Source organism: Arachis hypogaea, chromosome 12 (assembly GCF_003086295.3).
Source record: "Arachis hypogaea cultivar Tifrunner chromosome 12, arahy.Tifrunner.gnm2.J5K5, whole genome shotgun sequence".
Lineage (NCBI taxonomy): Eukaryota > Viridiplantae > Streptophyta > Magnoliopsida > Fabales > Fabaceae > Arachis > Arachis hypogaea.
The window spans coordinates 101,376,706-101,396,903 of record NC_092047.1 but is presented as its reverse complement, the minus strand read 5'-3'; the positions used below and the strand labels follow the sequence as shown (position 1 = coordinate 101,396,903).

General features: G+C 31.6%; 1 protein-coding gene and 1 long non-coding RNA gene across 3 annotated transcripts; one reads left to right on the top strand and one right to left on the bottom strand.

Annotated features, from left to right (window-relative positions):
* The first annotated feature begins 217 nt into the window (after window positions 1–217).
* LOC112727918 (disease resistance protein RPP2A) lies at window positions 218–8,742 on the top strand. Of its 2 annotated transcripts, XR_003812746.2 has the most exons (9): window positions 218–855; window positions 1,485–2,526; window positions 2,922–3,379; window positions 3,685–4,789; window positions 5,033–5,311; window positions 5,662–6,483; window positions 6,592–7,059; window positions 7,534–7,678; window positions 8,066–8,742. XR_003812746.2 is itself a non-coding variant. In XM_029290802.2 (8 exons), exons 1-8 carry the CDS (start codon window positions 401–403, stop codon window positions 7,576–7,578), a joined length of 4,674 nt encoding a protein of 1,557 aa, XP_029146635.1. In that variant the 5' UTR covers window positions 218–400; the 3' UTR covers window positions 7,579–8,742. The 2 variants fall into 2 exon arrangements, 1 of the variants encoding a protein (XP_029146635.1); XM_029290802.2 differs by having other exon boundaries at window positions 7,534–8,742.
* LOC140177091 (uncharacterized) lies at window positions 7,501–10,444 on the bottom strand. The gene is made up of 2 exons (XR_011868800.1): window positions 9,078–10,444; window positions 7,501–8,614 (listed from the first exon to the last, which is right to left on the bottom strand). It is a non-coding gene; the product is annotated as an uncharacterized lncRNA (long non-coding RNA).
* Between the last annotated feature and the right edge of the window lie 9,754 nt (window positions 10,445–20,198).

Below are 20,198 nucleotides of genomic sequence, written 5' to 3'. Positions count from 1 at the left end.
TTCTAATATTTTTTGTACATATAATATTGAATATTGATGTTGAATTTGTATTATTAGTTAAAAATAATAAATTTTAATAATTTTCTAATATTCATCGGATAGAATATATTGTTAAATTATTAGCTAAAAAAATTGAATTAATAACTAAATAATGACAAAAAAATAATAAATTTTAATGATTCTAATATTTTTTGTACATATAATATTGAATATTGATGTTTCCCAAGTCCCAACCGTGTCATTGACTTGATTTGCTTCACAAAGAAGGTATCAAGTCTGTTTACTTCTTCTCTAACTTCCTACGAACTGACAAATGATCTTCCAGCCTCCTCCATAAGCTTCCTAAGCCTCAGCTTATATATGACTTGAGTCAGAGCATCACTTTTAACCAATCGCTGTTATGCCTTCCCAAAACCAAGAATATGATGCGTACATTAGTTCCGGATTGCAGTTCCGTCATCCTTTTATTTCAGGTCTCTATGATGCACTCAAAAGTGTTGGACTGCATGTTTTAGCAGACCGCACCGAGCCCAAGACTAATAAACTTTTCTTATCTGGCGCAATCGAACGATGCAGAGTTTCTATCATAGTTTTCACAATAGATTATGCTGAATCAACCTTGTACTTGCAAGAACTCGTGAAAATAATGGAGTGTCATTGGAGGAAAGATCAGAAGGTTGTGCCCGTGTTCTATTGCTTAGATCCCTCCCAAGTATGCAATCTGAGCGGTTATTTTGGGGAGATTTTGTCGCGAACTCTGCAAGGAATCTCAAGGGATGAAAACAGGATGTTGAGTTATGAGACCGCCCTTCGACAAGCTGCTTCCATTTTACCCAGGTTTCTTCCAGATATCTGGTAATTAAATTCTCCCATGTTTTTTAATGCTTTGATCTTTATTCTTGATGAGCCATGACCTTTTGAGTATCTTTGGCTTGTTGGAGACTAGAGTGGAACGTGATTTTGTCATTCAATTCTTATCATGTTCCTCTGATAAATGTGCATATTGAACAATGTTTGTGAAGGTACCAGAGAGTGAGAGGGTTTGAAGAGAGTTGGGAGAGAAAACAAAGATAGAGAGAACGAGTAAAACCAGCAATACCACGTGACTAACAAAATTTATTATTTTTTTTGGGTTAACATTTGACTAATTATAGACTAAATTCTAAACCCTAAAATTCTAATTTACTAAAAAATTAAAAATAAAGTGTTGGCCCAAAGTATCGGCTAATATTGATAAAAAAATGTTGGCTCCTAACATTTTTCATCTGTTGTTGACAATGACTTTTGATGAAAAGTGATTGATACAAGTTGGGTAGTATTTATAGAGGTATTAGGGTGCTGCTAACTAACTTAATAATGGCATAACTACCTAACAGCATAGTGACAGCTATCAATATTTCTAACAAACTTTCTAACTTAACTAATATCCCTAATCATTTGTATTATTGGTTAATGATTATGCTTTATATTTATATTTTTTTCAGGAATAACAGAGAAGTTAAGAGCCATATAGTTGGACGTGTTACATCCTTGATAGGTTCAACGAAATTATTCATTGCAAAGCATCCGGTGGGAGTAGATTCTCGTGTGCAAGATTTGATTCAACTCTTAAACAATCAGAAAGAAGATGGTGTCCCCATAATAGCAATATGGGGAATGGCGGGAATAGGTAAAACTACAATTGCCAAAGCCCTCTACAATCAAATTAGCCACAATTTCGAGGTGAGGACATTTGTCCCAGACATCCAGGATAGCGTGGCGGATTACACAAGGAGGCGGCTTCATTTCATTTTGAGAGACCCAGATGAAACACAAGCGCAAAACTTTGACTCAACAAGAAAGTTATGGTGGGAAGGACTTCGTTGCTTAAAGGTACTTCTTATAGTTGATAATGTGAGAAGTGACCTAGAGCTGGGGTTTTTGGCAGTAAGTCGTGAAAATTTTGGTCCAGGGAGTATAATAATCATCACGACAAGAACAAAACATGATCGACTTCAAGAGATTGGAGTTAATCATATATATAGAGTGAAAGAAATGGACTACAACGAATGTGTTGAGCTTTTTAGTTGGAGCGCATTCAACAAAGCCACTCCTGAAAGAAGTTTTTCTGGTCTTATTAATTATGCAATTGAATATTCTGATGGACTGCCACTGGCTCTTGTGGGTGTTGGCTCTGCTGTATCTGAAAAAAGTATAGAAGAGTGGGAGAATGTATTGGACAGCTTCAAAAGATTCCCCTTTCAAGATGTATGGCAGGTTTTAAAAGAAAACATAGATTCTGTTGGATCTGAAGAAAAGAAAATATTTCTTGAACTAGCTTATTTGAGTCATCTCTTTATTGGAGTGGACCGAAATGATATATGTCAGATATTACAAGGAGCTGGACATCACGATGCATCGAGAGCAATTAAAGAGATTGAAGAGCATAGTCTTGTGTGGTTTGACAAGGACAAGCTTTGCATGAATCGTTTGCTACAAGACATCGGAAGAGAAATGTATATGAAGGAATCATCGATTGAGCCTCAGGTTTGTAGGATGTTATGGTTTATGAGCACATAAATTGATTTATAGTTGCCATTTGTTTTTGAAACTCTTCTTGGAACATAACAAAAAGAAAAAAAATTGCAACTCCCTTAATCCTGAAATTTCACTCCTCTCCACCCTATTTTTAATAATTATGTAATGTGCATACTGAAAATCAGCCACGAATCAGCCACCCGTTTTACCAAAATAAATTCATTAATAATAAAAATAAACTTTTTAATATAATAAATTGTTAAAAAACTTTTACTTAAGGTGAATGTATCCTACTAGGGAATAAAATACTTTTAATTCAGTTTATAGTGTATGCTGCATAGATTTAGTACTTGTCCAAAAGTTAGTTCAGTGTGTTTTATTTTAACATTTAAAAACTTATGCAGCAAAGGCCGTATGATGTATTCTTGAGCTTTCGAGGCAAAGAAACTCGCTCAAAGTTCATCTCACATCTTTATGCATCTCTTGAAAACGCTGGTATCTATGTTTTCAAGGACGAAAACGGGCTAGCAAGAGGGGAAAATCTCTCAATCTCGCTTCTGAAAGCAATTGGAGAGTCTAAAACTTATATCATTATTTTGTCACCAAATTATGCATTTTCAAGATGGTGTTTGCAAGAGTTGGAAGACATCATGATATGTTGTAAAAACAAAACTCAAAAGGTGCTGCCAGTATTCTACCATATAGATCCCTCGGAAGTGCGAAATCAGACTGGTAAGTTTGGACAAGCTTTTGATAATCTTATGAAAAGATACCCGGATAAAATAAAAGGCAAGGAGCAGAGTTGGAGGAAAGCACTCCGTGAAGTTGGATGCATTGCAGGGCTTGTCATCCGAAAATCCAAGTAAATTAATTAATATCCTTCATATTTTGCAGGAATCTCTCTATTCTATCTACAGGTGTTTAAATATATAAAGTTTGGACAAATTCAAAATTTAAGAATTGCATACTAAGATTCTTTTTCTTTAAAATTTCTTCCGATATAAAAGCATATGAAATTCTTACTGATATAATTCAACTTAATTTTGTCTAACTTGCGTGTGTTTATTTTCTTTAAGCAACATTATACTTACAATGAAACTAAAACACCTTGAGAAAGTTGTAAATCTTCTCTTACTGTGTGTATAATCTCTAGTGCCTACGGTGTAGGAATGAAAGTGGGGATATTAAGAACATTGTTGAACAAGTTACTCATATGCTGGAAATGAAGGAATTGTTCGTTGCTAATCATCCCGTAGGAATTGAATCTCGTGTTGAAGAGGTGATTCAACTATTAAAAGACCAGGAACAAGAAAATCCTCTACTACTTGGTATATGGGGCATGGGAGGGAGTGGTAAAACAACCATTGCCAAAGCGGTTTATAATAAAATTTTCCATGAGTTTGAAGGTCGGTGTTTCCTCCTAAATATAAGAGAAGTTTGGGATCAAGATAATGGAATTCTTCATTTACAACAACAACTTCTTTCTGCTATCTACAAGACAACGAAAATAAAGATTGAAAACACTGAATCTGGAAAATCAATATTAGAGAGAAGACTTGGCCAGAAAAGGATACTTCTTGTACTTGATGATGTGGACAAATTGGAGCAGCTAAATTCTTTAGCTGCAAGTCATAAATGGTTCTGTCCTGGGAGCACAATAATCATCACAACAAGAGATGAACATCTTCTTCGTTGTCTTAGAGTTGACAAGTTATATAGTATGAAAGAGTTAAATGACAAAGAATCCATGGAACTTTTTAGCTGGCATGCATTCAAAGAACCATGTCCAAAAGAAGAGTTTGCTTCACTTGCTAATGAAGTTGTTTCATATTGTGAGAGATTGCCACTGGCTCTTGAGGTAATTGGGTCACATCTGTTTAATAGGAACGTATATGAATGGAGGAGTGTTTTGAATAAACTCAAAACTATTCCAAACAATGATGTACAGAAGAAGCTTAAAATAAGTTTTGATGGTCTAAGTGATGATAGGGATAGAGAAATATTTCTTGATGTAGCATTTTTCTTTATTGGAATGCACAAAAATGATGTAATTGATATATTAAATGGCTGTGGGCATTTTGCTGAAATTGGAATAAAAGTTCTTACGGAACGATGCCTTATTACTGTGGACACTAAGAGGAAACTTGGCATGCATGGTTTGCTGCGAGACATGGGAAGAGAAATTATTCGCGAGAGTTTGCCAATGAAACCTGAGGAACGCAGTAGGTTGTGGAATCCAGATGAAGTGCTTAATGTATTATCAAAAGACATGGTAAGAATTTCAAGTATGTTTTCAAATTCATATAACAACAATGATATATTGTGAAAACTTTTGTTTCATTCTTTTCAATTATATTTTCGAACAAGGGAGTGGAACTTCAATGATATTCTATTCTCTTGAATTTTTATCATTCCACCTGATTGGAGTTTTAGTTATTTGACTATCTTTTCAAGTTTTTAGTGCTCTTTTAGCTACCCTTAATCCAATTTTACTTTTTGGTTCCTATATTTATAGGGAACAAAAGCTATTGAGGGACTTGCTTTGAACCTGCCAAAGTCATTGGATCCAACTCAGTTAAAGACAGAAGCATTTAAGGAGATGAAGAGACTGAGATTGCTTCAGTTTGCAAATGTGCAACTTGTTGGAGACTTTAAATACCTTTCAACAGATCTTCGATGGTTGTGCTGGCATGAATGTCCTTCAGAATATACAACTGCAAACTTTGATCAAGGAAATTTAGTTGCCATTGACTTCAAATATAGCAAACTCGACCTAGTATGGAAGATGGGTCAGGTATAAATTCTGAGTTTTATTTACTTTTGTGGTTGGACATAGCAAACCTCAAACAAAGAAAACTTCAAGAACAAGTGAGAAAAACAAAGTTCATGATCTTTTTAGACATGTTGAAAGATTGGAGAGCTTTGCATTTTTATAGGTGTTTGTTTTGTGTTTTGTTTTTTTATATGGGAACCCTATTCCCCCACCTTTTCTGTATTTCTGTTTTCTCATATTAATGAAATTCTTATAAAAAAAATATATACCTATTGACAAATTTCTAAAAACAATTCAAGTGAATTTTCATATATTCAAATCTTGTTTTTTTTTTTTTAGTTCTTGAATTCATCTCCTTAAAATTCTTGCAGATGATGAAGAATCTAAAATTTCTCAATCTTAGTCATTCTCAACATTTGACACAAACTCCTGACTTTTCAAATATGCCCAATCTTGAAAAGTTAATACTCAAATATTGCCCAAAGTTGACTTCGGTTTCTCATACCATTGAACATCTCAAGCAAGTTCTTCTAATCAATTTGAAAGGGTGTTCACGGCTTCGTGTACTTCCAAGAAGCATCTACAAGTTGAGATCTCTCAAAACTCTCATTCTTTCAGGATGTTCATTGATTGATAAGCTAGAGGAAGACATAGAACAGATGGAATCATTGGCAACTTTGATGGCAGATAAAACTGCCATAACACAAGTGCCTCATGCACTACTAAGATTAAAGAGCATTGTGTATATTTCTTTGTGCGACTTTGAAGGATTATCGCGCAATGTGTTTCCTTCAATCATTTGGTCATGGACCTCTCCAACAAATAATTTCTCACCCCAAGTGCAAACATTTTTGGACTTGTCAAATATTGTTTCCTTAATAGTTCCAAATAGAAAGTCTCAAGGCCTATCATCCATCATCAGAGGGCTTCCACATGTTCAGAATGTTGGGCTGGAGTGTGGCTCACAACTTCAAATAGCAGATGTAGCTTCTGATACTTTTAAGGTCACAAACTGCAATGAAATGATAGTAACATCAAGTGCATCAAATGTCTCAAAAAGGAGTACCTTATCATTAGCTGGTTGTTGCAGCAAACATGACATTATTGAAGCTGAGATTTCCTTGAATTTAATTTTAATCCAAATGGGAATGAGTTGTGCTGTCACAGAGGTACTTAGAGAGAATATTTTTCAGGTTTGTCTCTATTGTCAACCTATTCACTTGATTCAAACTTTAACTGTATGAGATTTACACCTTATATTTACATTCCAATTCTAAAGTATGTTTTTTTTTATTGTGTAGAAATTTAGTGCCAGAGTACCTGGAGATTGTTTGCTTCCTGGCAACAAGAATCCTGATTGGTTAGCATACAGTAGCAAAGATTCTTCTGTAACTTTCCATGTCCCTCAAGTGAATGGGCGTAAGTTAAAGACAGTGTTGTTGTGTATAGTCTATTCTTCTTCCCCAAACAATGTACCGTCAGAAGCCCATATTGTCAAAAATCTGTTTATCATAAATCACACAAAAACCACCCCTTATGTCTATGATGGAGATACACTGGCTTCACTTAAAGATGAGGAGTGGCAGAAGGTAACATCAAACCTTGAAGCTGGTGACAAAGTGCAGATTGTTGTTGTTGCGGGGTTAGGATTCACAGTGAAGAAGATAGCAGTTTATCTCGTATATGCAGATCAACAAGCTGAAGGTATTGTTTGTGCTGACGATATGGTAGCATATGCAAATTTCACTGTTCATGGTGGAGATAACAATGTAAGTGCTAATTGTCTAAGTATCTACGAACATTATTTTAAAGTATACAATTTATTTCGTCCATGTTATGTTGCAGGTTAAATTTGATAGTTTTTAAAGCAAAATTGCACTTTAAGGACCTGGTTATATTTGCATTTTTATTTGACTCCTATATTTTATGTTATTACTACCTTTAAGTTTATCTTGGGAGTGCTGCTACTATTTTGAACTTCAAATTAACTGCTGCTGAAATTATCAACTTGTAGAAAGTCTTTTCTGCTGTCATTAAAAATGTAAAAGTACATTTATTCATTTTGCCACCTATATAGTATGCTCACACTTGCCTATACTATAAAGAAGTATGTAATTGTTGAAACTTCATATTCAATTATACATTAGTTCTCTCCTCTTTTACTTTCTCTATGTTTTTGTACTTATTTTGTTCATTTCCTCTGCTGATTCTGTGTAAAACTAATGCTCATATCTTATTTTCAGAAAAATTTGAACTCACTTGGAAAACGAAAATTCCAGAGAGTATGATCATCAAATAGTCAAATAAGCACAACCCACATTAAGTCTTTTCTGAATTAGATTCATGAAGGCCAAGACACAAGTAACGAGCTCCATCTGGATAGAGAAGGTGATAAGACACCTGAAATCATCATTATCGTTCTCATTTTAAACTACAGCTTGTTTATTTACTTGTTGTTAGATTCATAGCGAAATCCATGATACAAGAACCGCGCTGTACGCGCAGCAGCGCTATGAGGCAAGGAGCCCAAGGAGAACCCAGGCTTGGCTAGGGGCTTGCCTAACTGGGAAGTAAAGCAGCATAGGAAGGCCATCATACCTTGAAAATTAGATCTTAACTTGTTACAATTTTGCTCTGTTGCAGTTGAAGCAATTCAATTTGTCCAACAACTTGAACTACAACAACCAAAATGATAACAATTATGCTTATATCATAAAATAGAACGTAACAAACTTACATCCATGACACTTACTTTTTTATCTGTGCTGGAAACAGGAATCTTATTATTGATTGCAGGTGTAGCATCAACAGCAGGGACACTGAAATTCTTATCTCTCATATCATCAACATTAGAAGCATCTTCTTTCTTACCAACAACCATGCTATTCACAATGACATCTTCTTGGCATTCATCAATGTTTTGGTCGATCGACTCATCATGAATGAGGTAAACTGCAGTGTTCTTCGCAATGACTCCATCCCCAAAACAACAACCACCTGAACTTTGTCACCAGCTTCAAGATTTGATATAACACTCTGCCAATCTTCATCTCTAAGTGAAAGCAAGGTATCTCCCTCATATAGATAAGGAGTGGTCTTTGTGTGATTAATGATCAACAGATTTTTAAGAATTAGGCCTTCATATATCATGATATCTGGGGAGGAATAAACAATGCACAATGTCACTGCCTTCAAATTATGCCCTTTCAGTTTAGGGACTTCGAAAATCATAGAAGAACCTTCACCATTGAAACTTAACCAATCAGTATTGTTGTCACCAGGGAGCAAACATTCTCCCACATCACTGGTACTAGCAGCCAGTTTCTGTATGATTAATGATTCACAATAACATAAGCTTGGTTAAGAATACAAATTTCACTTGTTCAAGTAATAAGTGTATAAGATATGACAGAGTATATTTTAATGATTTGCAAATCTAAGTGTTAATTTAATCATTTCTCTTTGCAGTTGTTCATATAAACAATTCATTGGTTAGTTTTCTGAAAATAATATTTGTGCCTAAGGTCTTTTGTTTGCTCTTGTTTTCTCTCTTTCTAAATACTCTCTAGATTAATTCCATTTTTACTATGTATTATAAATTTATAATTGAGTGTACTTAACTAATTCCAAGAGTTAGTTTAAGAGTTGAGAAATGCCTTATAAATATCTTGTAATACTACTTTTGCTAAAATTCTTTTTAAAAATAGGAAGAATCTATATAGTAAACGAAATAAATTAGAAGAAAATAAAATCTCCGGTTGTTTGTATTTGTGAACCGCTTTCTAACCTGATACTCTGAATATTTGGGAGCTCTCCGATAATGGATGATGTACCATGGAAGCTATTATTTGGCATAGTTAAAGAAACAAGACATGAAACATTTGCATATGTTTGCATTTGGGGTGAGAGGTTATTTGTTGGGGAGGTCCATGACCCAAATGATTGAAGGAAACACATCACGGAACAATCCTTCAAAGCCACACAAAGAAACATATACAATGCTTTTCAATCTTATCAGTGCATTTGGCACTTGTGTTATAGCAGTTTTATTGGCCATCAAAGTTGTCAAAGATTCCATCTGTTCTAAATCCTCTTCCAACTTGTTAATTTGTGAACATCCAGAAAGAATGAGAGTTTTCAGAGATTTCAACTTGTAGATGCTTCTTGGAAGTATACGAAGGCTTGTGCAACCTTTCAGATTGACTAGAAGAATTTTTTTAAGATCTCGAATGGTATGGGAAACCAAAGATAGCCTTGAACAATATTTGAGTATTAACTTTTTAAGATTAGGAATGTTTGAAAAGTCAGGAGTTTCTGTCAAATATTGAGAATGACTTATTTGGCCAGGCAGCTTCCTACTTTGCACCTACCCGTCCCCTTTTGTCTATTGTTTGCAAAGTAATTCTTAATCATTTCCACTTCCAGGCTTTCCCATTCATTCATCCCGGTGGTGCAAGGCCGGCCGAAAGGTCTTTTGGCCGACTCCTCTTCATGTTCTATTGATCAGAAGCATCCAGCAGCGCCACAAGAGCTAATTCGTTCTTAGCTGTTTTAGCTTCTTAGAAACAGACTAAAGGGAACTACCGGCTTTGTTATGGATAGAGGTTAGATAAAAGAAAGAAGAAGTAGCTTTCTGGCTTTGAGCTGGAACAAGGTATGATCCTTAGGAAGGGCAGAGCCCGTTTCCGATGTGAGATAGAATATCCGGGGATCCCTAAATAAAGCGTTCGCCTCTATCGCCTACTTACTCGGGGATGCCGTCTTAGATCTCCCGATCCGCCCCCTGCGAGTGCTGGGAGGCTTTATTCACGGGATAGGCTATCAATTCGGTCAGAAAAAAGCGGAAGAAGCGCTGTGCTAGTGAATCGAGAAGTCTTTCACAGTCTTATTTATTGAAGTGAACTTTCTGCAATAGCCGAGTTCATCCAAGGAGCAGAAGAGGGTAGAGGAGGAATCTGTCGCTACTGTAGTTACTCTATTGTCTCTATCTGTCGGTCCTTTCCGTATTCCCGTTCTCTTATAAGATTGAGAATTTCCAACTTCATTAACGTCTGCAAAAAATTCAATAAAAAGTAAATAAATAAACGAAGAAGCTACCTGCGAACTTTTTTTTTTTAATATTGGGCCAAAGGTGGTGTTACCCACCAAAATGACCATACAGCTGAGGAGAGTTTAACGTCGCTATGGGAGCCGTCAAATGCTGCAAGAAAAACATCAACACCGTTATGTGGAAAACGTCACTAACGTTTTGATCAAAATGTTACCGACATTTTGTTGTGCATGATCAACACGTGGCAGGTTCCTCTCTCTTCTCACACATTGATGAAAATGCCAACTCTCTTCTTCCTTCATTCTTTTTTCTTCAGTCCATAGTCTCATTATTCTTATCCATAGTCTTCATTCTTTCTTCTTCATTTTGTTTATCCCACATCCCCACAACAAAAAAAACGACAGCTCCACATTTCCGCAACAAGAAAAATGGCAACAGTCAAAGATTAAAAAAGGTTAGTATTTTAAACGTATTATTAGTAGTTAGTTAGGGTTAATGTTATTGTTTTGAAGTAAAAGTTAAAAAAAAAACAGTATATAATATTTTTAAAATAATTTTTTGATTACGTAGATGAATAAATTAATTATTAGTTCTTGATTAGGAGTAGTAAAAAATATATTATCTTTATTATAATTATAATAATAGTATTAATTGTTAGCGTATCGTTAGTGTATATTATATTATTCGTTGAATGTTAGTATATATTTTTTTAATTTTAATTTTGTTTAATTAATTTTTTTAAAAAACAGAATTTTTATTAATTTTAGTTTGATTTTATATAATTTATGTGAGAAAAAAGTCTCTTTAGAATTTTTGTTTAGTTTTGTTTTAATTTTTACTTTTTTGAAAAATAGACGTTTTTAGTAATTTTAGTTATATCTTAAATAATTTATTCAAAAAAAATTTATTAATTTTAGTTTTATTTAAAATAATTGATTTCAAAACAGAATTATTTATTTAATTTGGATATAATTTTTTAGTGATTTAGGTTTTTAGGTTAAATTTTAACTAAAATATATAGCCTTAATTATTATCTAATGAGCATGGGTTATTTTTTAAATTTTTTTTTATATAAAATATTAGGTGTTTCAGTTTTTATTAGTTTAAATTTTTAGTTAATTTATATATGTAGTGCGTGTAGTTTTTAATAATAAAATTGAATTATTATTATTATTATTATTATTATTATTATTATTATTATTATTATATATATATATATACCATTATGTTTTTTTATTTTATTTAATTATTAGAAAACAAAATCATTGTTATTAAATTTTAGTATGTTTAGTAATTTTAGATATTTTTGCAATATATATTGAAAAATAATGGCAACATATTTAGATCGGATAATTAGTAATTTTTAGGATATGTATTTAGTAAATAGATTAAGAGTTATTATTATTATTGTTTTTAGTAAAAAAGAAAAAAGAAAAAATATAAGTAATTTTTTTTTATATTATTTTAATGTAGCGTTAAAGACAAAAATGGAAAAACGTGACATCACACGTGCTGACGAGCATATATCAGAATATCTTCAACATCCTATATATGTAAGTAATTTTTGTGTTTACTGTTATGCTTAATAATTAATAATTCAATTAGTAATTATAAATTATTTTGATTTTTAGTAATTATTAATTATATTTGTTACTAAACCGAGTATTAGTTTGGTAATATTGACTAGTTCTGGTTATTGACGGTTAGTTATTATTTTTGTTATCAGGGTTCAAGAAATTTGCACAGTAGACACTTACACCAAATAGACTCATATGATGCTAGGGTGGAAGAACAACTCAGAGAGAGCGGATTCTATCATATATCTCAGATTGGAAGGATCATGTCTCACGGTCCAACTATAGATGCACTAGTTGAAAGGTGGCGGCTTGAGATGCACACATTTCATCTTCCACACGGCGAGTACACAACTACGTTGGAGGACGTTGCCATGATTTTTGGACTCCGAACTCACGGCTTGCCAATTACTGGATCAACTGACCACAGCACAAATGGGTTAGAGAATGAGTGCATGACCCAATTTGGTATTGCTCCTGGCCCGAACGACTATAGAGGAAGCGGAGTCAAGCTAGCATGGTTCCGCACCCTAAAGCGGCGCCAACATTTGAATGGCGCAGTAAGTAGGGAAATTTATGTAAAATGTCACATAATGTGTCTATTTGGAACAACCTTATTTAGTGACAAGTCTGGAATTAGTGTGCATTGGAAGTATTTGTCGTTGCTTCGTGACTTTTCTCAAATTCACAAGTTTAATTGGGGTTCAGCTTGCCTTGCACACATGTATCGATCCTTATGTCGGGCATCTAGGTATGATTGCAAGGACATTGATGGTCCTATGTCATTGCTCCTTGTATGGGCATAGTTACGAATGCCGTCAATAGGACCACTGCCGATGGATACTACTTTTCCATTTGCTCGCAGGTAAAATTTAGCTAAGATGTGGATTTAGTGATTTTTACTGTAGTAACTGATATTACGAATGACTTATGATTTAATTTGATGTGGTGAGTGGTTGATGGTTGAAATGATTTATGAATTGAGGGAACCCTTAAGGGTGGTTAAGTCCAGTTTTAGGGGAAGTTATGTCCAAATTTTTATAAAAATGAGTTGTTGCAATATGCCAGGTGGAATGATTATCAATCAGCTATCGAGCAATATAAAAATTGGACAACTGCTGACGTCAGGAGAAGGTTGGACGATCTTTCTCCGGACGGAGTATATGTTTCGTCATTTAGATTTGATGTTATGCTATATTAAATTCATGATTGCTCATTTATAACTTTGAGATTTAATGTGTTTTTACAGTTTGTGTGGGATGCATATAGTCCCAACCGAATTGCACCACATCTTATTCCATTTGAGACCATTTATATTACCTTTAACTGCTGCAATCACAGCTTCTTTAGAGTTAAACTCCATTCCAACAACGAATTCACCATCTACGACAACAGTAGAAACTGCACAAATGATAAAACAAAATAATAATAATAATAATAATAATAATAATAATAATAATAATTTCTATAACCTCCGTTAGATAATAATACTAATAATAATATTTATAATAATTAGTGTTAATTATAATAACAATAACGTACCAATACTAATAATAATTCAAATAATTCTTGTAAGGCATAATAATAATAATAATAATAATAATAATAATAATAACCTCCGTTTCATAAAAAGACTAATAATAATTAGTAATAATAATAATAATAACAACGTAACAATACTAATAATAATTCAAATATTCCTAACAACAACAATAATAATAAAAAATTACCTCTATTGACATATTCAGGAAATTTTGGAACATGCATGGCATCAAGATTCAAAGTATATATAAACGATGGCTCTCCCAATGGATGTTGATTCACTAGTGCATTAGCAATATCTGCTACATCTCCCTCAACTGATATATAATCTTCTTCCACATCTTCAGTTGGACCAACAACTTCATAATTACCTTCAAATTTTTTATCACTTTCGGTATTATAACCCATCCAGTCTATATTGGGTTCCGAAAAATCAATATCTTCAATTTCTTCGAACTTAACATATAACTCGATAAGTGAGGCTCGTGCTCTAGTTTGATGGTAGGTCGAAAACATTCCTTATATACTAGCTTCATCAGCCACGTGCATTACTTGAAATTGAACGAAACCACCAAATACTAACACAGGCTGCCTATATAAAATATTGGTCACTCTCTTCCGGCCTTGCTGACCTACACTCTAACAGAGTACACTCTTAAGTCCTTCATATGTTATTGAAAGAGGAACAATAATAACACATAGATTCTCACACAAAAAACTCACACCCTCATGTGTATCATACAAAATCTGATCATTGAAATATATTTTTAAACTAACATAACTCTCCATTTTATATACTTATTACATTTACCCACAACTTATTTCACTCAACAGGTGCAGAACAACTTCAACTGCTAAAGAATGAAGAACAACTTCAGCAACTAAAGAAGTAAGAACAAATTCAACTGCTAAAGAAGAAAGAGCTCTAAGCTCTCTGGAAATTTGAAGGTAAATAACTTTGTGTTGTTCACTTTCTACTCTACTCAATGTGTTTCTCGCATAACACTAGCATACCTTATATAGCTAATTTTAAATTTTTTTTATTCATACTTATACTAAACGTCACCACCATTTTGACCATTTTCAACGGTAAAATTTGTTTCAACACAAAACGGCACCGCCGTTTTCTATTTTTAAATTAAAAATTTTTTGCCTCCTAGACAAAACGGCAATGCCGTTTTCATCTATGCTTATTTTTTTAATTATTTATTTCTAACAAAACAGTAGTGCCGTTTTGGTTTTATTTATTAAAAAAATTTAAATCATGTACAAAACATCCGAGACGTTTTGTATCTTCTGACAAAAAATTCTTTCTCTCCTATAATAATATTAAACTCACCTAAAGAAAAATATTAAAGAGAAACACACATTTTCACAATATTCAAAAAACTCAGCCTACCTGCTCTATACTATATTGATGAAATTTACAATTTAAAAAATTTTAACCATTTTATGATATAATATTAAAAGCTACAATATGAGAAACCATATTTAAATTTACCCTAAATTATACTCACCCTGAAATTTGTCCGAATTACACCCACCTCAAAATTATACTTATAGTGGTGGAAAGTAGAGCGGAGTGGGAAGGCAGGATGGTGGTTTTATAAGAAAGGAAAAAAAAAAGAGAAATATTGTAGTATGTTATATCAAAATCTATTTATCTATCTATTTATCTATTTATTTAGCTATCTATTTATAATATATAAAAACTGATATCAACTCTTTTCACAATGAGTTTAAGCCATCTTTTTTTATTAATGATGTTACATCAGTAATTCTAATGACTTGGCAAAAGATGAAAATCAACCAATCATTATTTAGTAAAATAAAATGTTTTAAAAAAATTAAAACAAAAAACTCTTATCTATTATTATTCAATTGAAACATCAAGTACTAATTAAATGCAATAAACATACATTAAAAGTGGCATAATAATAATAATTGTAAAAAAATTTTCAGTTACAAATATTCAAATTTTACAACTTATAGTCTTATACATATTAAGACTCTTACTATTCTTCATTTCTTAATCTCTCATACTAATTGTAAAAAATTTCTTAAATTTAATATAATATTTTTATTTACAAACAAACAAAAAATGTAAGAAAAGACAAAGTGTAGCAATTAATGCAAAACGAAAAATAAAAAAAATGAAAATACAGTTTTATATAACTCTAATATAAATAATTTATGTCTTTTTTAAAAATAAATAAATTCAAAATCTATTTATAATATGTTCTCTAACATATTTTTAATATAACATTTATTAAAATACACTATATATTATAAATAATCTACCTCTCCGCGCATTGCGCATGTCTCACTCTAGTTAAATAAGTAAACTAAAGAAGTTTAATGCATGTTGGACAAGTACATGCAAGGCAAGTGTAAATATAATGTACAAATATCAGGTGAGGTGGCTTACCTAAAATTTATTATTTAAAAATATTACGTGCACACAAAAAATAGTCATAATATATTTGTGTATAAATATATTTATAATTAAATTTATTTTTAATATGTTTTTTGTATTTTAATGTACAGTCTGGTGAGTGATTTTGGTGAATGATTTTAAAATACACCTAGCATAATTGTTTATTGTTACATCATAAATAATCGTACCTGCCTCTTCTTCCATACTAGCTGGAGATTGCTATATCTGAAGTCAATGGCAACTAAGTTTCCTTGATCAAAACCTATAGTTGTATATTCTGAAGAACATCCATGCCAGGACAACCATCGAAGATCGGTTGAGAGGTATTTAAAGTCTCCATCGAGTTGTACACCACCAAGTTGAAGCAATCTTAGTCTCTTCATCTTCCTAAAAGCATTGGTCTTCAAATGAATTGGTTTCATCCTTGACAACTTCAAAGCAAGTCCCTGAATAGCTTTTGTTCCCTTTAAAATAAAATAAACAGAAAAACAAAATGCCATGGTTAGATAATTATTTGTAGCCTCTAGTGAGTTTAAATGATTTTTGAAACCCAATATCTTATTAGGATCCAAGAAACAATATACAACTCAAAAATCAAATAAAAATCCATGAGATTCATACCATGTCTTTTGATAAGACATCAAGCACTTCTTCTGGATTCCATAATCTACTGCGTTCTTCGGGTAAAGGTAGATTCTCACGAATGATTTCTCTTCCCATATCTCGCAACAAATAATGCATTCTAAGTTTGTTCTTAGAGTCAATTGTTACAAGAGATGGTTCCCTGAGAACACTGATCCCAATTTCAGTAGAATATCCACAGCCATTCAATATATCAATTACTTCGTCTTTGTCCATTCCGATAAAGAAAAAAGCTATATCAAGGAATATTTCCCTATCTTCATCATCGTTTAAACCATCAAAGCTTATTTTCAGCTTCTTTTGTATTTGCTCATTGGGAATGTTTTTGAGTTTCTCCAAAGCACTTATCCACTCTTGTATTCCCCTTTTAAACAAACTAGAATGAGACACGGTAAATTAATGATAGTATATAATAAATATTAAAAATTGTTATATTTTGTAGAAATAAATTAAATATGTGTAAATTGAAGTTAAATTTAGAGGGTGTTTTATTTTAAATAATTTGTAGTACAAAAGATTTGGATGTTGGAATTGTACAAAGTGACATTTTTATTTGGTGGTTTGATTTTTGCATTTGTTTTAGTTGATAGACTTAGTCATCTTATTTGGTGCTCGTCCTCCTTTTTTTTGTTGGTTGTTAGAGTTGGTGCTTTCTTCTTTTCTTACGAAGATATGTTCTTTATAAATTGTTGAGTTTGATGCACTTTCTATTGTATTATTTGGTTCCGTCTTTGTATGTATGTTCTTCTTTCGAATATGTGTCTTGAATTTGTATGGTTTTCTTTCTCCTTAATCTCTTGACGGGGTGGTACTTCAATGTCATTATTTTTCTGAAATGTCATTAGATTTGAAGCAGTTGTGCCCAATAAATTTTTTTGCGTCACCATCAAATAGTGCAAAAGTTGTTGTAACACTTTGATCTAAAACCTTTAATTGAATTCTGAACCTAAAATAAGTATTGGGCTAGCAACTAATAATTTGATAGATGAGATTATGAAAAGTATATAGAATTACTTTATTGTTGGATATTGTGGTGTTTGATTACATGTGCCACAAATGTAGTTTCTTTTTTTTATATGATTTCTTCTGACACTTTTTACATTTAACATAGTTCCATTCTAATTTGTCATCAATTTCATTTATAGTTGCTAAAATTGTGAAGATCTTTTCCTATTCCAATATTCAATTTATGTTATCATTAGGTATATGGTATTTGAGTAAGTATGAATGTATGATACATGTTGTGATTTTTTTTTTGTCATACCTGATCATCAGATTCTCATTGCATAGCCATTAGATCTTGGATAGTTATTCCATTTCTAATCGTTCTGGTCTAAAAGAATGATGCTCTATTGAGTAAGTTTGAGATGTGCAGGTCGGAAATAAATTTTTTGTGCTAAATTTGATGTTATGTGAAGGAATAGTGATAAGAGACTTATATATGTAGTTTAAATGGTACGGAATTTAAAAACTTATAACGTAAAATTTATTATGATTAATAATATTATTATGATATTTGTAATATGGATGTTTATTACGTTATTTATAAAAATTAATAAATTAATTGTTGCGGTTATAAGTTTATTATATTGTTTATAACAGTAAGATGTAATAAATATAGGAATATGAATTCAATGTATTTGGAGGTTACAAATTTATTGGATTCTATTTTTTAGTTTTTTATTTGTATATTTTTTTTGTTGATTTAAAAATAATAGTTAATTTGGCAAGAATTGAGTGGTTGATTTTAAAGTTGTGCCAAATAATAATTATTCTAAAGTTGGCAATGCAATTGACGTAGTTAATAGCCTAAACTTATGGGGTTGCGGTCAACATAATTATTGTAATAATTATATATTTAGATTTGTATCCATGCATGATGCATCTTATATGTACAAATATACGCAACAAAAACTAAAAGTTAAACATTTTTAGTTAAAAAAAAAAGAAAATAGTTAATTAGTGTTTTGAGGTAAACATGCATGCATGATGCATCTTATATACTACGAATGTATCTAATATGAAAATGTATGTCTAATATCATATATTTTTTGGTTTCGTTTTGATACTCTTTTAATAAATTTGTTTTTTTTTTAGTTTTTAAATATTCTTTTCAAAATTTATATTGGTAAAATAAAATAGAATTTGTTTTTAATAATAAGTAAAAACTACAATGATAATTCTTTGTACCTACTACCTAGTGTTACTTCTAAAAATTAAAATAATTACTTTTTTTACCAAAGATACAGAGATTCGAACTTGCGACCAATATGGGAGACTGTGTCATTTGAGGTATAATTCATTGGCAAAAATTAAAGTGATTATAATAAACATAATTATAATAATAAAATATAATTTTCAATTTTTAAATTTTTAATTTATATATTAATTGTTGCGGTTATAAATTTATTGTATTGTTTATAACGGTAAGATATAATAAATATAGGAATATGAATTCAATATATTTGGAGGTTACAAATTTATTGGATTCTATTTTTTAGTTTTTTATTTGTATATTTTATTTTTTTGTTGATTTAAAAATAATAGTTGATTTGGCAAGAATTGAGTGGTTGATTCTAAAGTTGTGCCAAATAAGCAATATTGCTGACATGGCATTAGTAAGAGGAAAGAAATGTCTCAAAAATAATGTGGTGCATGCTTATGTATCTACTTTTATATATTAAGAATAGATGTGATCCAAGAACCTCAAGTGCTAACGCCGTAAGTGTAGTAGGCTAAGAAAAGTAAAATTTAATTTGTTGCCTAGATCTAATTATAAGTTTTCCTTCTAACCTCAGATATCATTTTTTAAAAAACTTTTGCACATACTTTTTCCCGAACAATGTTTCAATGCACACTCTTAAAGGTTTTAGAAAATTTTATGCTTGTTGATTTCTATTAAATGTATATCATTAAATGGTTTTAATTTATGAAGCACCAAGTTAATAATTCATGTAAGTCATTCACTTTTTCTGGTACCCAACTTTACAAAAATTGTTTATGTAATGTGAAATTGATGACAGGAATGTAAGTATTGGCTCCAGAGAGGATGCAACAAGAGGTGCACATGACTTTTAGGATGCTATTAAGTAGTAGAATACATTTTAATGATAGAATCAAAAAATCTTATTCAAGTTATGTCTGATTAATAATCTAAACTTTTCCACCTAAGAAGATTGAGTTCTACATACTAATGAGTATAAAGGAGATTGTGCATATCTTTGTATAGCATTTTACTATTCATGTTTGATCCGAGGCTCTATAAATAATGTATATAGTTCAAAAATCCTTGCAAAAAAAAAATAAAAAAATAAAAAACTTTTCTTCTTGTTTGAAAGCTCTAATTCATTTTTTTCTAAATAAATCAAATTCAAAATGTAATCGTTTTCTTAAAAACTCAAAATCAAATCATAAAATCCTTAAACCCAAATCTTTCTAAATAACCACTTCGAATGAAGCCTCCAATTTTCATAAAAATTTCAGCAACATCTCCTCTAAAACTTGAATTTCTGTCACCCTTTAAGGGTACCAACCACCAAACCAAACATCTCTCAGTCATTCAAATCATTTTCAGTATCAAATTATTTTAAAATCAAACCAATTTCAATATTAAATCTTTTTCAAAAACCTACCAACTTCAATAACAAACCGTTTACAAAATTG